This window comes from Biomphalaria glabrata, chromosome 10 (assembly GCF_947242115.1).
Source record: "Biomphalaria glabrata chromosome 10, xgBioGlab47.1, whole genome shotgun sequence".
Taxonomy (NCBI): Eukaryota; Metazoa; Mollusca; class Gastropoda; family Planorbidae; genus Biomphalaria; species Biomphalaria glabrata.
In genome coordinates this window covers 41,929,403-41,946,580 of record NC_074720.1, presented here as the reverse complement: position 1 = coordinate 41,946,580, position 17,178 = coordinate 41,929,403, and the positions used below count along the sequence as shown (strand labels likewise).

The 17,178-nt window shown below is 38.7% G+C and overlaps 1 protein-coding gene across 4 annotated transcripts in view; it reads right to left on the bottom strand.

Annotated features, from left to right (window-relative positions):
- LOC106073261 (adapter molecule Crk-like) overlaps positions 1-17,091 on the bottom strand; it is a 34,679-nt gene extending 17,588 nt beyond the window's left edge. For 2 of the 4 annotated variants that reach the window (XM_056043885.1, XM_056043888.1), the window contains exons 1-2: positions 16,904-17,091; positions 974-1,093 (exon numbers count right to left, since the gene is read on the bottom strand). In XM_056043885.1, the coding sequence (XP_055899860.1) occupies positions 974-1,093; positions 16,904-16,938 (155 nt within the window). In that variant the 5' untranslated portion in view covers positions 16,939-17,091. Of the gene's footprint in view, positions 1-973; positions 1,094-6,048; positions 6,296-16,903 lie in introns of those variants that run through there. The other 2 variants (XM_056043886.1, XM_056043887.1) reach the window with 2 other exon arrangements.
- Between the last annotated feature and the right edge of the window lie 87 nt (positions 17,092-17,178).

Sequence of the window (17,178 nt, the reverse complement as noted above, 5' to 3'; positions counted from 1 at the left end):
GTTGTACGACTTGAATTCAAACTCAAGGGATCAAGCATCCCCATGCCGATACACTAGCCACTGTGCCAGCGAATCGCTTACAAAAATATAATGTTTTATAGTTATCTATTGTAAGTTTCAAACTTAAAGCTACAACCTTATTCAATAAAATGAACAAACTCAACTTATACCACCACATCTGTCAAGTACTTTCCCTTATTCAATTAAAAAATTTAATTAATTAATTACCAATTGTTAATAAAGTAATTGGTTTCTTTTTTTTTTTTTTTTTATTGATTCTTGTTTTGTCAGATAGAAGAAATAATTGTGTCAAAAATTGAAACTTGGTCCGAGATTGGATGTGGGAGAAATAATGGGTACATCCAGACAAAAAGTGAGTTGATAAAGCCTTTTTAAAAAAAACTAGTAAAAGAATAACTTTAAAATTATTGCCTGAAAAGCTAATCAAAGCTGCAAATTAAATTAACACTGCTACGTCCTTTTCAACTAATTTGAAAGCCACATACTGAAGTAGTAATTTATTTATTCCTATTTATGGGCAGAGAGAGTCTAATGCAAACTTTTTCTTTTTGTTATGTCAAAAAAAAATTGTTGAGAAATAGATACAATTATGGCAATAGGATTTTTTAAATTAAAAAAAAAAAAAAAAAAATTAATAAAGGGACACAAATCTTTTACATTACATTTTTCAGCTTACACAGTTCAAAATTAGGAAGACATAAAGCAAACAATTGAAAAACACACACACAAAATTTTCTATATTTTGTGAAACAATTAAAAAAAAAAACAACTTTAGCTATAGATCTACTAGCATTACTTGCTAAAAACAAAAGACATGTTTAAGTTGTTAAGGAACCATAACGATAAAAATACAAAAAAACAATAAAATTGGTATCTACAATTGTCTCCCTTGATCTTCAAGATTTTTTTTTTTTATATGGGTGGGGGGAGGAAACTCTATGTTGTGACTTACTTAACACATAACACAAAATCTCCAACTTGTGTTCTGCTTTCCCTTACTAGAAACACACCACTCTGTTCTGGTTCTAAAATTTGATTGGTTCTCTCCCTTGATAACATACCAAAGAACCAACTGTGGGGAAAAAAAAATATGATTCGATTAGGATAAATGACTATCACAGCAATAATACCAATTCAAATACATATGATGCATAACAACCAGTGGTCATTTCACTACAGAGATTACAATACTTCGTCATATGAATAAACAAGAATAACATTAAAAAAATACTTAAAAAAACAACAAAGCTTATACAGTAAGCATAGTTGTATCAAATAGCTTGCATTAGTCATATATTTAAATTTGTAACAGATCTAGACTAACACAACAATAAGTCTGCCAGATTGATAACCTTTTTACAAATTGTTTTCCTTAGGCACAGTTTCATTAACGGCATTTTAGCTTTCTCAACACGCTACGATCCTATCATGTGTCTGGTCCAGTTGGAAAGGGGTAGAAGGGGGTATCTAGGTGATCGCTTTTTAAATGCATTAATAAAAAACAAAACTTAAAAAAATGGGGTGAACGACTCCTCCTCAAGCCATTACACTAACCACTCTGTCAGATAATCGCTTATGAAAATATTAGGTTTTCTCTTGTAAATTTCACACTTTTAAGCGGTGACCTACAAAGTATAAAGGAGGTTAATCCAACGTATACCACCAAATCAGTCAAGTACAATTTCTTTCCCTTGTTTGTGATATCCCCAAAAAAAAAAAAAAAAAAAAATCACAAATATGACCTTTGTGCACCTAATAATTTCATCAACACACACACACACACAAAACTCTTCATAAACCTGGAAAAAAACCTTTGAACCTGGAAAGGATGTTATGTAAAATGAACAAATTCTGACATCTTGATGTGAAGTGACTTAAAATAGACTTTGAAAAATTTTTCATTAAAAAAAATTTTCAGAGTATATATTCACCAAGTAAAGCTGTAGTTAATAGTTACTTTTTTTCTTCTTTAAAATAAATATTATGCATGTAGACAGGTGTTAGCTCTAGTCCGGACATGGGCAAGGTCAGGGTCTCAGACGATAGTTTGATGCTCTAGATTTGATTAAGACTTGTACAAGTTTAGAATCACTTCTGCCACAAGCAATTATTCTCACAAGCTCCACTCCCCAGGGCATTTAGGACAGAAAGAGAGAGAGAGAGAGAGAGAGAGAGAAAAGGTGAATGAAATCTTTTAGTCATGTGATCAGATCTGAGTCATGTGATATCTCTCGTCAGGTGCCGGGCACATTGGGTGCTCACTATAAGGGGAAACAAATCTGTCATCCAACAGAGTGGTGGGGAAACAGCAGACGTGAGAAGGAAACTGATAGGAAGCTAAGAGCTATTTATAGACTCTCAGATCCCCGAATAATTCGTGGAATAATCAACTGTCTGCTTTCAATGGATGAGCAAACTATGGTGTAGTCTCAAGATCTAGATTCTACAGGAAATATCTAAATCCATAAAATGCAACTAAAAGTAAACTATATTTTGTAAACTGTTTTACATATATCTAATGTTTCTTAGGAGTTACAGACAATTAACATTAAAAAGTCCAAACCACCCGCAGGACGACGCGTGATGGTATCGGGCAGGGTATGAACCCGAGACCATCGAGAAGACCGAACGATAGTCCGGCGCCGACCAGGCAGCCATACTAGATATTTATATTCTAGATCTAAACAGTAAAACAATTCATGGCTTCACAGATTTAGCCCACAATGAAGCTTAAGTAAGACAAAATATGTAGATCTAGATCTAGCTTAAAGCTTATCTGTAAATCTAGAAATGCTGTACAGATCAGAGCATGCGCGCAACATCGTGAGATGCGCATTTAAAATCATTTCCCGCTAAATTAATACGGTAGTATTAAAAAAATGAATCTACAAATTTAAGTCAACAAATTAAAAATTTTAATGGTTAAGTCTTCTCCAAACACCTGGTGTAGAGATCTGTTTTTATTAAAAAGTAAATTAATTTTGCACTTAGATCTAAATGGTTCAGTTGGGACAAGAAAACGTACAATTTAGAATACCCGAGTTCGCGAGGTGATAACTGAATGAAATCAAGAGGGGAGCTAACCTTTCCTACTGTGCAAGCAGACACAAGTCTTCCCCCATCCCACACGGTTAGTCCCGCCTCCCTTGGCTGGCTGACGCTACTACTAGATCTAGTGCGCCACTAGTACTCACTTTGAAAATGTCATCCGTGGGGCGGTTCACACAGAGTTAATTGAAGCTGATAGAATATAACGCGCGGGGGGTATCGGAATAAACAAGTACAGTAGCCTCGGTCCACACTGGGCCAGCAGAAGTCAGTTTTAAACGGAGCGTTACAGCCAGCAGTGGCACAGAACAAGACAATAAATATTATACTGCGCACTTTGAAGTTATGTTTCCAATAGCAGAGCCTGTACATTTTTAATAGACCCAGAGTTCTTAACTGACAATACTAAATTTATGCGATTGGAAATATATATATTTTTTTTTGTGGTAAGCGCAACTTTCATTGCCTGCTCAGTGTGCTATGGTCCCATTCACTTTTGTGGACCAGTATGGGGGGTGGGGTGGTATCTGGTATTTGTATTTTGGGTTTTTGGCACATCGGCACAATTTAGGTCATGGGGGTATCTGGAGAAGGTTTCCTTGCTGCTTTTTCAAAAGCTATTTGCAAAAGAAAGATGGAAGGCCGATGCGTTAGCCGCTGAGCTATTCAAGTGCGTATAAAAATAGAACGTTTTATAACAGCGGTTCTCAACCTTTTAGGCTCGGCGACCCCTTTTTACAACCCCCCCCACTCTGCCACGACCCCCCCTCCCCCGCACATACATACAGCAACAGAAGAATAGACAATAACAATCCATTTTTTTCGATGGTCTTCCGCGACCCCTGGCAAATCGTCAATCGACCCCCAAGGGGGTCGCGACCCACAGGTTGAGAACCCCTGTTTTATAATCTAAAAAAAACTTGTTAGTGAACGACCTAGTTCTCTAAACAATGATGATCTCCCCTTAGCTCCGTACGTTTATATATGAAACACAATTAATTATTTACTTCTAATTGATTGGTTAATTATCGATTCATGTGTTCGTCATTGACAATGAATAATTGCACGAAGCTTCAACAGGAAGTGGCAAACATATATGTGTGGGGAAAAAAAAATTCCCTCAGACGGAGTAAATTAATATAAGCTCTGTTTAAAGAAAAAAATGAGAACATAGCCTTACCGAGAGGGAGGGGGTAGGTGGGGACAAAGTAAACTGTACACTAGGCTTACAGTGTGCGAGTTGAAACAATTGTAAAATCTCAATTTTTTAAGTCTCGTATATCTCAGAAGAAAGGATTTTCCCAAGTAGAGCAAGTAATTTTGTTCACTCAATTTATTTCATTTCTTACTTTAAAAAATTATAACGGTCAAACCAGAGTTTTCCCCTTATGGCCAACGAGCTATTAGCGATATACAATAACTGTGGTTCCTCCACGAAGTCGTGACTTGAATATTGTAAAAAAAAATTTTTTTTCTTTTTAGAAACAAAGCTTTCTATTGAGTGAAAGTGCATCAATGATTTGGAATCAATCAGGCCATTTATTTTTAGTAGATCTAGACTAGCAACAACACGTGTGTGATTGATAAAATTATTTTTTTTTATGAATCGCTTTTGTTTAAGGAATCTTTTATGCTAATCGCATGCTCAGCGCGCCATGGTACAGTCACTGTTGAGAGCCAGTGGGGTGGGTTTGAGGAGGCGGGGGGGAAGTAACTGAGAAAAGGTTTCCGTGCTACCGTTTCAAGCTACTCGCTGAATTCAAACCGGAGCCTACACGATGGAAGGCCGACTTGGTAGCCGCTGAGCTTTCCAAGTACTTATAAAAGTAGAAGGTTTTATGGTCTGTTTATAGTTTTAAAATTTTAGCGAACGACCTAATTCTCTACACAAGGCTACCGGAGCCTACACGATGGAAGGCCGACTTGGTAGCCACTGAGCTTTCCAAGTACTTATAAAAGTAGAAGGTTTTATGGTCTGTTTATAGTTTTAACATTTTAGCGAACGACCCAATTCTCTACACAAGGCTTATGTCCCCTTGGCTATATAGTGACTCTACCTCTATAAACAACAAAAATCAACTACGACATTTCTTTAATTGATCCATTTGTGGTCATCGACAGGAGGAATAATTGTGCAAAGTTTCAACTTGATCCGAGAATAGAAAGTAGGGGAAACAACGTGTACAAGATTCCACCCGACAGACAGAGTTGATGTCAACTTTGTAATACATTACGAACCTATTATGAAACGATTTATATAAGATATTTAGCCGTTTACTGTATCGGTCATCGAAAGACGGAGTCGGTAAATGTCAGAACAGTCTAGGATGGCCGAGGCATGTCGATTAGAAGTTGAACAAATAAGACCCTCTCCAATATTATGTCAAGAGTGCTAATGACAGAGACGCCTACATACCAAAATGTAAATGTGTATTGCCAGACCTGGAAATGTGTATCTTAAGGGGCAAATGTGTATCTTAAGGGACAAATGTGTATCTTAAGGGACAAATGTGTATCTTAAGGGGCAAATGTGTATCTTAAGGGACAAATGTGTATCTTAAGGGACAAATGTGTATCTTAAGGGACAAATGTGTATCTTAAGGGGCAAATGTGTATCTTAATGGGCAAATGTGTATCTTAAGGGACAAATGTGTATCTTAAGGGACAAATGTGTATTTTAAGGGGCAAATGTGTATCTTAAGGGGCAAATGTGTATCTTAAGGGGCAAATGGCAAATGTGTATCTTAAGGGACAAATGTGTATCTTAAGGGACAAATGTGTATCTTAAGGGGCAAATGTGTATCTTAAGGGGCAAATGTGTATCTTAAGGGACAAATGTGTATCTTAAGGGACAAATGTGTATCTTAAGGGACAAATGTGTACCTTAAGGGGCAAATGTGTACCTTAAGGGACAAATGTGTATCTTAAGGGACAAATGTGTATTTGCCTGAATATAAAATAATCCATTTCTATACTCACGGCTGACTAAAATCCATTAAAATCATTCAAACACGTAACACACACGAAATGCAGAAATCCAGAGAGAAAAAAAAAGAGTCAGCCAGAGGTAGATATAGCGCATACTCTAAGGTAAAATCAGGAGTGTGTTCATTTAAAATGACACAGGTCACCCATCCACGTCACGGTACCAGCATCAATAAAACACATCAAGGTAGACAGACACTTGTATAGCATTGAAAAGGTAGACCTGACGTTTGTATAGCATTGAAAAGGTAGGCCGACGTTTGTATAGCATGTAAACACATCAAGGCAGCAGACGTACGGATGTATAGCACTTCTAGGCAGTAAGGCCGATGTACGGAAATATAGCATTATGTCATTGCGTACAACATTAGGAGGCGTGTTGACGCAGCAGCACAGAGCTGAAGTCGTACACACCGTGAAGGCTTGGACAAATCATTTCACGTGTCATTGTGTTCACCGTGGGTACGATTCGAGTCAAGCTCTGGACTCATACAGCTGGACACAGGACTCACACTGTCGTACACAGGACTCACAATATTGTCTACTGGACACAAGACTCACACTGTTGTACATAGGACACTGGACTCACAATATTGTATACTGGACACAGGACTCACACTGTCGTACATAGGACACTGGACTCACAATATTGTATACTGGACACAGGACTCACACTGTCGTGTACAGGACACTGGACTCACAATATTGTATACTGGACACAGGACTCACACTGTCGTACATAGGACACTGGACTCACAATATTGTATACTGGACACAGGACTCACACTGTCGTGTACAGGACACTGGACTCACAATATTGTATACTGGACACAAGACTCACACTGTCGTACATAGGACACTGGACTCACAATATTGTATACTGGACACAGGACTCACACTGTCGTGTACAGGACACTGGACTCACAATATTGTATACTGGACACAGGACTCACACTGTCGTGTACAGGACACTGGACTCACAATATTGTATACTGGACACAGGACTCACACTGTCGTACACAGGACACTGGACTCACAATATTGTATACTGGACACAGGACTCACACTGTCGTGTACAGGACACTGGACTCACAATATTGTATACTGGACACAGGACTCACACTGTCGTGTACAGGACACTGGACTCACAATATTGTATACTGGACACAGGACTCACACTGTCGTACATAGGACACTGGACTCACAATATTGTATACTGGACACAGGACTCACACTGTCGTGTACAGGACACTGGACTCACAATATTGTATACTGGACACAGGACTCACTGTCGTACACAGGACTCACACTGTCGTACATAGGACACTGGACTCACATTATTGTATACTGGACACAGGACTCACACTGTTGTAGACAAGACACTGGACTCACATTATTGTATACTGGACACAGGACTCACACTGTTGTAGACAAGACACTGGACTCACAATATTGTCTACTGGACACAGGACTCACACTGTTGTAGACAAGACACTGGACTCACATTATTGTATACTGGACACAGGACTCACACTGTTGTAGACAAGACACTGGACTCACAATATTGTATACTGGACACAGGATTCAATCTGTTGTACATAGGCCACTGGACTCACAATATTGTATACTGGACACAGGATTCAATCTGTTGTACATAGGCCACTGGACTCACAATATTGTATACTGGACACAGGATTCAAACTGCTGCACATAGGCCACTGGACTCACATTATTGTATACTGGACACAGGACTCACACTGTTGTAGACAAGACACTGGACTCACATTATTGTATACTGGACACAGGACTCACACTGTTGTAGACAAGACACTGGACTCACAATATTGTATACTGGACACAGGATTCAATCTGTTGTACATAGGCCACTGGACTCACAATATTGTATACTGGACACAGGATTCAATCTGTTGTACATAGGCCACTGGACTCACAATATTGTATACTGGACACAGGATTCAAACTGCTGCACATAGGCCACTGGACTCACATTATTGTATACTGGACACAGGACTCACACTGTTGTAGACAAGACACTGGACTCACATTATTGTATACTGGACACAGGACTCACACTGTTGTAGACAAGACACTGGACTCACAATATTGTATACTGGACACAGGATTCAATCTGTTGTACATAGGCCACTGGACTCACAATATTGTATACTGGACACAGGATTCAATCTGTTGTACATAGGCCACTGGACTCACAATATTGTATACTGGACACAGGATTCAAACTGCTGCACATAGGCCACTGGACTCACATTATTGTATACTGGACACAGGACTCACACTGTTGTAGACAAGACACTGGACTCACATTATTGTCTACTGGACACAGGACTCACACTGTTGTAGACAAGACACTGGACTCACATTATTGTATACTGGACACAGGACTCACACTGTTGTAGACAAGACACTGGACTCACAATATTGTATACTGGACACAGGATTCAATCTGTTGTACATAGGCCACTGGACTCACAATATTGTATACTGGACACAGGATTCAATCTGTTGTACATAGGCCACTGGACTCACAATATTGTATACTGGACACAGGATTCAAACTGCTGCACATAGGCCACTGGACTCACATTATTGTATACTGGACACAGGACTCACACTGTTGTAGACAAGACACTGGACTCACATTATTGTATACTGGACACAGGACTCACACTGTTGTAGACAAGACACTGGACTCACATTATTGTATACTGGACACAGGACTCACACTGTTGTAGACAAGACACTGGACTCACAATATTGTATACTGGACACAGGATTCAATCTGTTGTACATAGGCCACTGGACTCACAATATTGTATACTGGACACAGGATTCAATCTGTTGTACATAGGCCACTGGACTCACAATATTGTATACTGGACACAGGATTCAAACTGCTGCACATAGGCCACTGGACTCACATTATTGTATACTGGACACAGGACTCACACTGTTGTAGACAAGACACTGGACTCACATTATTGTATACTGGACACAGGACTCACACTGTTGTACATAGGCCACTGGACTCACAATATTGTATACTGGACACAGGATTCAATCTGTTGTACATAGGCCACTGGACTCACAATATTGTATACTGGACACAGGATTCAAACTGCTGCACATAGGCCACTGGACTCACATTATTGTATACTGGACACAGGACTCACACTGTTGTAGACAAGACACTGGACTCACATTATTGTATACTGGACACAGGACTCACACTGTTGTAGACAAGACACTGGACTCACAATATTGTATACTGGACACAGGATTCAATCTGTTGTACATAGGCCACTGGACTCACAATATTGTATACTGGACACAGGATTCAATCTGTTGTACATAGGCCACTGGACTCACAATATTGTATACTGGACACAGGATTCAAACTGCTGCACATAGGCCACTGGACTCACATTATTGTATACTGGACACAGGACTCACACTGTTGTAGACAAGACACTGGACTCACATTATTGTATACTGGACACAGGACTCACACTGTTGTAGACAAGACACTGGACTCACAATATTGTATACTGGACACAGGACTCACACTGTTGTAGACAAGACACTGGACTCACAATATTGTATACTGGACACAGGACTCACACTGTCGTAGAAAGGACACTCGACTCAGCACTATATAAGGGACATCGGATTCACAGTATTGTATAGTGGACACTGGACTCCCACTGCTGTACAACAGGATACAAGACTAACAATACTGAATAGTGGACACTGGACTCACCTAAATTTTAAAAAAAAATCATCTTTACACCCCATACTGTCTCCGCGTGGAACTAATGGAGAGAGAAGAAAGTTGATAGAAGAGTTTGCTGAGCTAGTATCTCTTAGCAGTGACTCGAGTAGGACATGACAACATGGCCACATGAAAACAACAGTATCCCTTACTAGTGACTGGAAGGGGACGTGACCGCATGTCAACAACAATCATTTAGCCACCACAAGAGGAAGTAGATTTAAAAATACACGCGCTCTATATTTAGACAGCTCAATGGCGTGAAAAAGGAGATTCCTAGAAGTATCAAATCAGCACCAATCATTGTTTTCCAGTCAAGAGCTCGAGGTGTGCGACATCTGTAGGGGATCTTCCAATTATGAAGTATGTCAAACTGTAGACAGTCGTTTCGACGACAGCCATTGGTTACTTTGAATGGGATATCGTGTATTCGTGGTTTAACATCAGAACTGGTTTTACGGCTTCACGTATACATGCATTAGCTAACAAGGATGCTGCACTTCAGTCAATAGTGTAACTGACCTGTGCGACAGTTAATGGCAGGGCATCTCTGGGGGCATTCTAAGGTCAAAACGATGGCGCTATACGCGGCGTGACTGACCAAAACATGAATATGACTTGATACGATGAAACACAGGCAAACATTAAAGCCGAACAGGTCTTGAACTCAAAGCAATGACAACGAGTGGCAGTCGCCAAGACTACAAGCACGAGCAGAAGTGAAGCCTCGCCTACTAAACACTTTTATTAGAATCGGGTGAATCTACGCACCTTTTTTTTTTTGGGGGGGGGGGGGGGAAGGTTTGAATCACGTGACGTGGGTTGGGCGAGACCATTCGTTATACAAGGCCCAAACACTGACCTACAACGTCACAACCTGTGGGCAGTTTAGACCAATTGCTCGTTGCCATGTCACAGGTCTGTACGACGTGGCGACGAGCTATTGGTCTAAACTGCCCACAGGTTGTGACGTTGCAGGTCAGTGTTTGGGCCTTGTATAACGAATGGTTTCGGGTGGGGAGATAGCGAGCGAGAGAGAGAGAGAGAGAGAGAAGCGAGAGAGAGAGAGAGAGAAGCGAGAGAGAGAGAGAAGCGAGAGAGAGAGAGAGAGAGAGAGAGAAGCGAGAGAGAGAGAGAGAGAGAGAGAGAGAAGAGAGAGAGAGAGAAGCGAGAGAGAGAGAGAGAAGCGAGAGAGAGAGAGAGAAGCGAGAGAGAGAGAGAGAGAAGCGAGAGAGAGAGAGAGAGAAGCGAGCGAGAAAGAGAGAGAGAGAAGCGAGCGAGAGAGAGAGAGAGAGAGAAGCGAGCGAGAGAAAGAGAGAGAAAAGGTGCGTGAGTTAGAAAGAATATGTCCGACCAACTATTACTTCTATTCCAACAATAGTGCCTACAAAAAAAAAAACACCACCAGAGAATATCATTTACTCTGGCCTTAGTAAAAACAAAAAAGGCACGCTAGAACGATGTCAGCAACAATCTAAGACGCTAGCTCCAGACTTTGATCTCAGGCTGCCTATACGAACGAAGGCCCCAGCACTTTCTTAGAAGACCTATGATCCGTAAGGACTGGCTGAAGAAGTCGCCTGCGACCGATCTCAAGACAGTTTTCCGCTCCAAAACTGCGCAAGAGGATCTAAGTTAACAAGCAAGTTCTAATTAATACAACTGACTGTCCTTGCACTTGCTTCTTGAGTCTGTATTTTTATAAACTACTTAGAAACGTTCTAGATCTAGATACATTCACGGTGCTCCTGAGTGCTCTAGACAAGAATGTGAAACACACTTCCGTTCTAAGTCCTTTGAACTAAAAAAAACAACAAAAAATACGTTCAAAGAAACTCTTGACGGAAAGCTGCCATCACAAAAAGGTTAATCAGTTCTAGCCATCTACGGCGAGATGCGTCCAACGATGTGGCAATGGAACAATCGTTTCAAGTGGCGACCAACGGTCAGCCCCCTCCCAATTCAGCTTTTCCCTGTTCACGGCGCAAACCTCTTCTAAAACTCCGATAGAGAGTTTACCAGCCCGGAAGCTCGGAAGTAAGGCGCGGAGTCGTTGAAATTTGATAATCAGCATGCGGTGACAAAGTGAAAAAAAAAAAGAAAACAAAACGGGGAGGGGTGAGGTGGAACCGTCTGTTGATGATATTAGGTCGAACTAATAAGGAGATGATCTCAAATGGTTGCCTGGTTGTGCGGTTTGCGCGCTGGGCTGTCGTTTGGGATTTATCGATGGTCCCAGGTTCAAACCCTGCCCGCTCCCATCCCCCGTCGTCCTGCGGGAGGTTTGGACTAGGAAGTAAACTATCTTCGACTCTGAAGGAACATCCGAAACATGTAAAACAAACAAATATCCGAAAACAGAATACATATTTTTTACATTTTATGCAACTCGTATGTAGCACATGAACAAAGGTCCGGCAGCTAAGTCAACGGAAACCCAAAAGTTCTAGAATAGCTCGGATGTTGACGGACCTGTCTTTTCGATGAACAAGGAAGATTAACGCGCTCCTAGTTTCAATATTAATCCAAGTTTAGGATGTCAACTTGAACTCGCTACATTTACATAACACCGTGCCAAACAGTGGCCAGAGTGCGCACTCATCTAGTGGAGGCCAGTGAGGAGAGGAAGAATAATAAACTCGACGTCATATTTCAACCAAACATCCTTTCAATCTAAAAGGTTGACATCCTTTTGAATGGGTCCAAGGGATTACATTATATTTTAAATTATTTAACAACACACGCATGCGCGGCTTGGTGTTTCGTATTTTATGTAAAAACGTAAAACCGAAATATAAATGCGAAGCTTAAACATATTTCAAATAGAGCAGTTAGCCGCTGTTTGCGTGTACAGCCCGTGAATAACACCATAGAAAATCTGGATCTAATGAATTTGTGTATGGACAGGTGAACATACAATTATTTATCAACAAACACACACACACACACAAAAGGTAGCCAAAAGTTGTCCTAAAGTTGACTGACATCAGCCAGAAGCAGGAGTGAACAACTCAACAAAGTTATCAACAAAACCTCAGCTAATTGTTGAGGTTGATGAATTGGCGACACTCGCTTCAACAAAGCAGTCGGAGAGAGAGAGAGGGCGAGAACCATGTTACAGCAGGGAAACACAAGTCAGAATGCAGACTATAAGAATGAACTGAGAAAGGTGGCAGAAAAGAAAATTGACTGCGGTATTGAACAATACGCAGAATGAACGTTTTAAGCCCCCCCCCCCCACCACCACACACACACACAGACACAAGTTAAACCTGGAAATCCTCTCCCTCCCTTACAGGCAGATCAAGACAAAACAATGAAACACAAGTTACAACTGTTTGCTCAATTAGTACCAGAAATATATTTTTTTCTTCTGTTGAGTTTTGATCTTAGTGAACAGTCATGAAGTCGTCACCAATGGACCTCATTGACCAATCGTAAACAAACCACATTTAGCCACGTGATAATATTGATAAAACAATGGAAATTACGTATCACGCCTTAATGGATTGCGCAATTTGTATAGAAGAGATAGAGAACCACGTGTCAAAATGTTTGTTTACGATTGGTGAATGAGGTCCATTGTAATTTAGAATTCCTCATGACATCTAAATAAAAAATTCTCTAATTGGTTAAGAACGGTCACAATTGAACACAGACAGTGATGATTCCAAAACAGCTGCAAGATATGTCAGTTAAAAACAATACCTAAATGATACATTTGTCACACATGAACAGAAGTCGCATACATATCAAGAATGAAAAGACACAAATCACTTCAGCACTAGGTTAACCCTTAAAATGCATGTGGCTGCTTAGCCTGTAAACATCATAATTGTAATTCCCTTTTGTATGCACTAATTGTAAAACTGCTCAGCACTTTATGGGTTAAATACTTTCTCAAATATAACTTGACCTGAAGTACTGGAATGGACAACATGGCACTATCGGCTTGACTAATATCAACTTAATGGCATCAACCGGATCCAGTGCCAAAAGAAAAAAGAAACCAATAAAAACTATAGAAGAAACAAGATGGCATCGAAACCCTAAGTGTTGAGATGAATAAGCTGAGGTGCCATTTCTATCATTTGGCGAGACGCGATGTCCATTCTAGTGAACAAGAAGAGAGGGATGAAAAGATAGCAATGAATAAAAAGGGCAGATTTCCACTAAATTACCTTTCTCTAGAGAAAGAAGAAACACAAAAAAGAGAAAGACAATTAAAAGTCAATATCAAATAACAGTCTCAGGCCAGTCGCCAGGGAGGAATAAACAGAACTATAATTTGGGGCTTGGACAGATAGATGGGCCATTCACACTTTTTTTGCATCTTGTATACGCATCTCAACATGTCTTGTCTTGCATGTGGAGGGGGAGGGAGGCCAAGGGTCGACACATAAGTTGAATGGGGACCAAATGTTTCAACAGTCTCACAAGATAACTTCTATAGTCAATTCATTCGAAGAATACGCTAAACAGACATAAGTAGCTGGTTGTTGTCTTAGAGACCTAGCGATCAACGAGGCAAATGTTAAGTTCTTTTGTTGGTGTGGCTAATGGTTAACAATGGACCAACTGCATTACCTCAACCTAAATTATGACAGGTACCCATGAGAATGGGACAAACTCTGGTAGATTTCAAAATGCTGAAGTGGATTAGTTAATGTTTATATAACTAGTTTGCCTTGTAAATGCAACATGACTGACCAAAGGCACATTCCTTGTTCCATATGCTAGGACAAATTTGTACAAATGCTCCTTCTTCCCTAGTGCTATTAGAGCATGGAATGGGTTGCCTGAGATAGCCAGGAAAACCAGAGACTTGTCAGAATTTAGGTCATTGGTTAATATGCATGACTAAATGCATGACGCATAGGACGTAACCATCTTCTTTTTTGAAGTAGCGTCTGTATTATATAAGATAAGATATTAATCAATAGTAAACTTTATAAAAACATAGAATGTTTCATTGTAACATAACTGACCAAATCAATAGTAAACTTTATAAAAACATAGAATGTTTCATTGTAACATGACTGACCAAATCAATAGTAAACTTGATAAAAACATAGAATGTTTCATAACTAGCTCAACATACACAGCATTTCACTCCACAATACTGCGTAAGCCCAGTTTACGAGGGGTAGAGGGGATGCCACAGTAGTGTTCTCCCTTTTCTTGCTAGAGGTCGTTGTATTGAAAAAAATATAATTTCTTGGTCTTTTATTGCTTTGGGGTTTGTTCTACCTATTACTAGAGGAAGCTAGCTGGGGCTAGCGTTTTTACCATTGGCCCCTGTACCTTCAGCAATCTGACGAATGTGGTGGGCCAGTGTTGTGGGTGACAGTAGATATTGGAATTGATCATGTCTGCACTATGATTGGCTTGTGAAACAGCAAGGTGCAAATTGGTTGTTTACAATCTATGTTTACATTAACAGCATTTGGTTTAGTGTATGACATCACCAGGATGTCTAATGATGATTCTTATCACCTAATGTTCGCAACAATTGATTATCACCATCATGACCACCCTTTCAGTACAGTGCTCTAGACTGTTGTCTCAATGGTCCCGATGGTGAGAAGGTTTGGGCCTCGGTAGGTTGTAATTATCTAAGTCTTCAATTCTGAATGAATAGCCGAAACTAACATTAGCAAGTCAAAGTGGTAGATGATCTATGGTAGACCTTTAAAAGGGATAATAGATCTATTTACAATTTATAGTCTTGTACTATACTTATACTATCAACAGGATTAGGGTGATCTTTTATATACCATAGATTCTAGAGTGTATAGAATACTACAGACTAGTATAAAAAAAAATAGAATACTAGGCTAGTCTTTTTAGTATTTACAATGATAACACATAATATCATCATATTTAAAGCTAATCAGTGATACTTCATGACCATACTGGGCAGACCAAAAACATATATATACATAAATAATCACTAAATCAGAAATAATTGACAATTATTATCATTAAATGATAGTAGATTAGTTATTCTGATAATCATAATAATCATATAGCATAATAGATTTATAGTATCTAATGATCTAATGTGATACTAACTAGACTTGATTCTAGATTAGATATATCTGATTATATCTATAATTCTATATCTAAGGCCGCGGGATACATCTATGAGTCTGAGTAAGACATGACAAGAGTCAAGAGCATGAACTGAAAGAGTATTCTTAGTTACACTCACTTGACTTACAGTACAACAACATTTACATTATTACCAGTATCATGAGTAAGAACATGAATTTATGAATGCTTATAATTAATACATTTCAATTTATTGTTATTATTATATATTATTATTATATATATATATATATCTAGATGATACTAGATCTAGATTTTCTAGATCTATAATAATAATGATATATATATATCATTCTATATAGTATATATATTATATATAAAACTCATATATATATATATAATAAGATAATAGACTACTACATAGATAAAAAGATTATCATTACTAATATTATTATTTATTATTATATAGATAGTGAAAGAGTCTATAGAGTTTAGCTAGAGTCTAGATCTAGATTAATATTTATAATAATCAGATGTCTCAGATTATAATAGATTATATGATTATAATCATTATGTTCCTTATCATATAATATGATAATATTATGATATAATCATACTCTGAGTCTTAGTTAATGGGTGACTTTTTTAGTCTTCAATTACTGTCTTGTCTTACTTAACCTGGCTTTACTGTTTACATTAGGCTGATTAGGCTAACTTTATTTAAATTATTATGTTAGGGCCTAGCTAGGGTAGCTAGGCTACTCCGACTACTCGTCTTTAGGCTACTTTATTAGCTCTAAAATAAGTAATATTAAAATTCACATTCATAAAATCATTATGTCATTAACATTATTAATCATTATAGATCTAGATCTATAAGAAGAAGATGAGACAAGACCAAGACTCAAGACAAGAGATTCAATTTCAAGATCTGGACTGAAGAATGATTATCATCATTTCATTATTTTATGATTTATGACTAACCTGTATTTGTCTTCTGGGTCAAAATCTGCTTCCATTATTTAAATTTTCCCTTAAAATGATACAAGTACAACATATAAAAAAAACATAAGAGTCTAATAATCTTTTAAATATTTTACTTCCACATTTGTGGAAAACTTGGACTTAGAAGGTAAATAGACTTGATCTAGACAAGAACTAATAAATGAAAAATGAATACAGCTAACACTTTTTTTCCCCTGACTGACTACTTTTTACATATATTTGTTCAAAAAATTCAGAAACGAAACTATGTATAT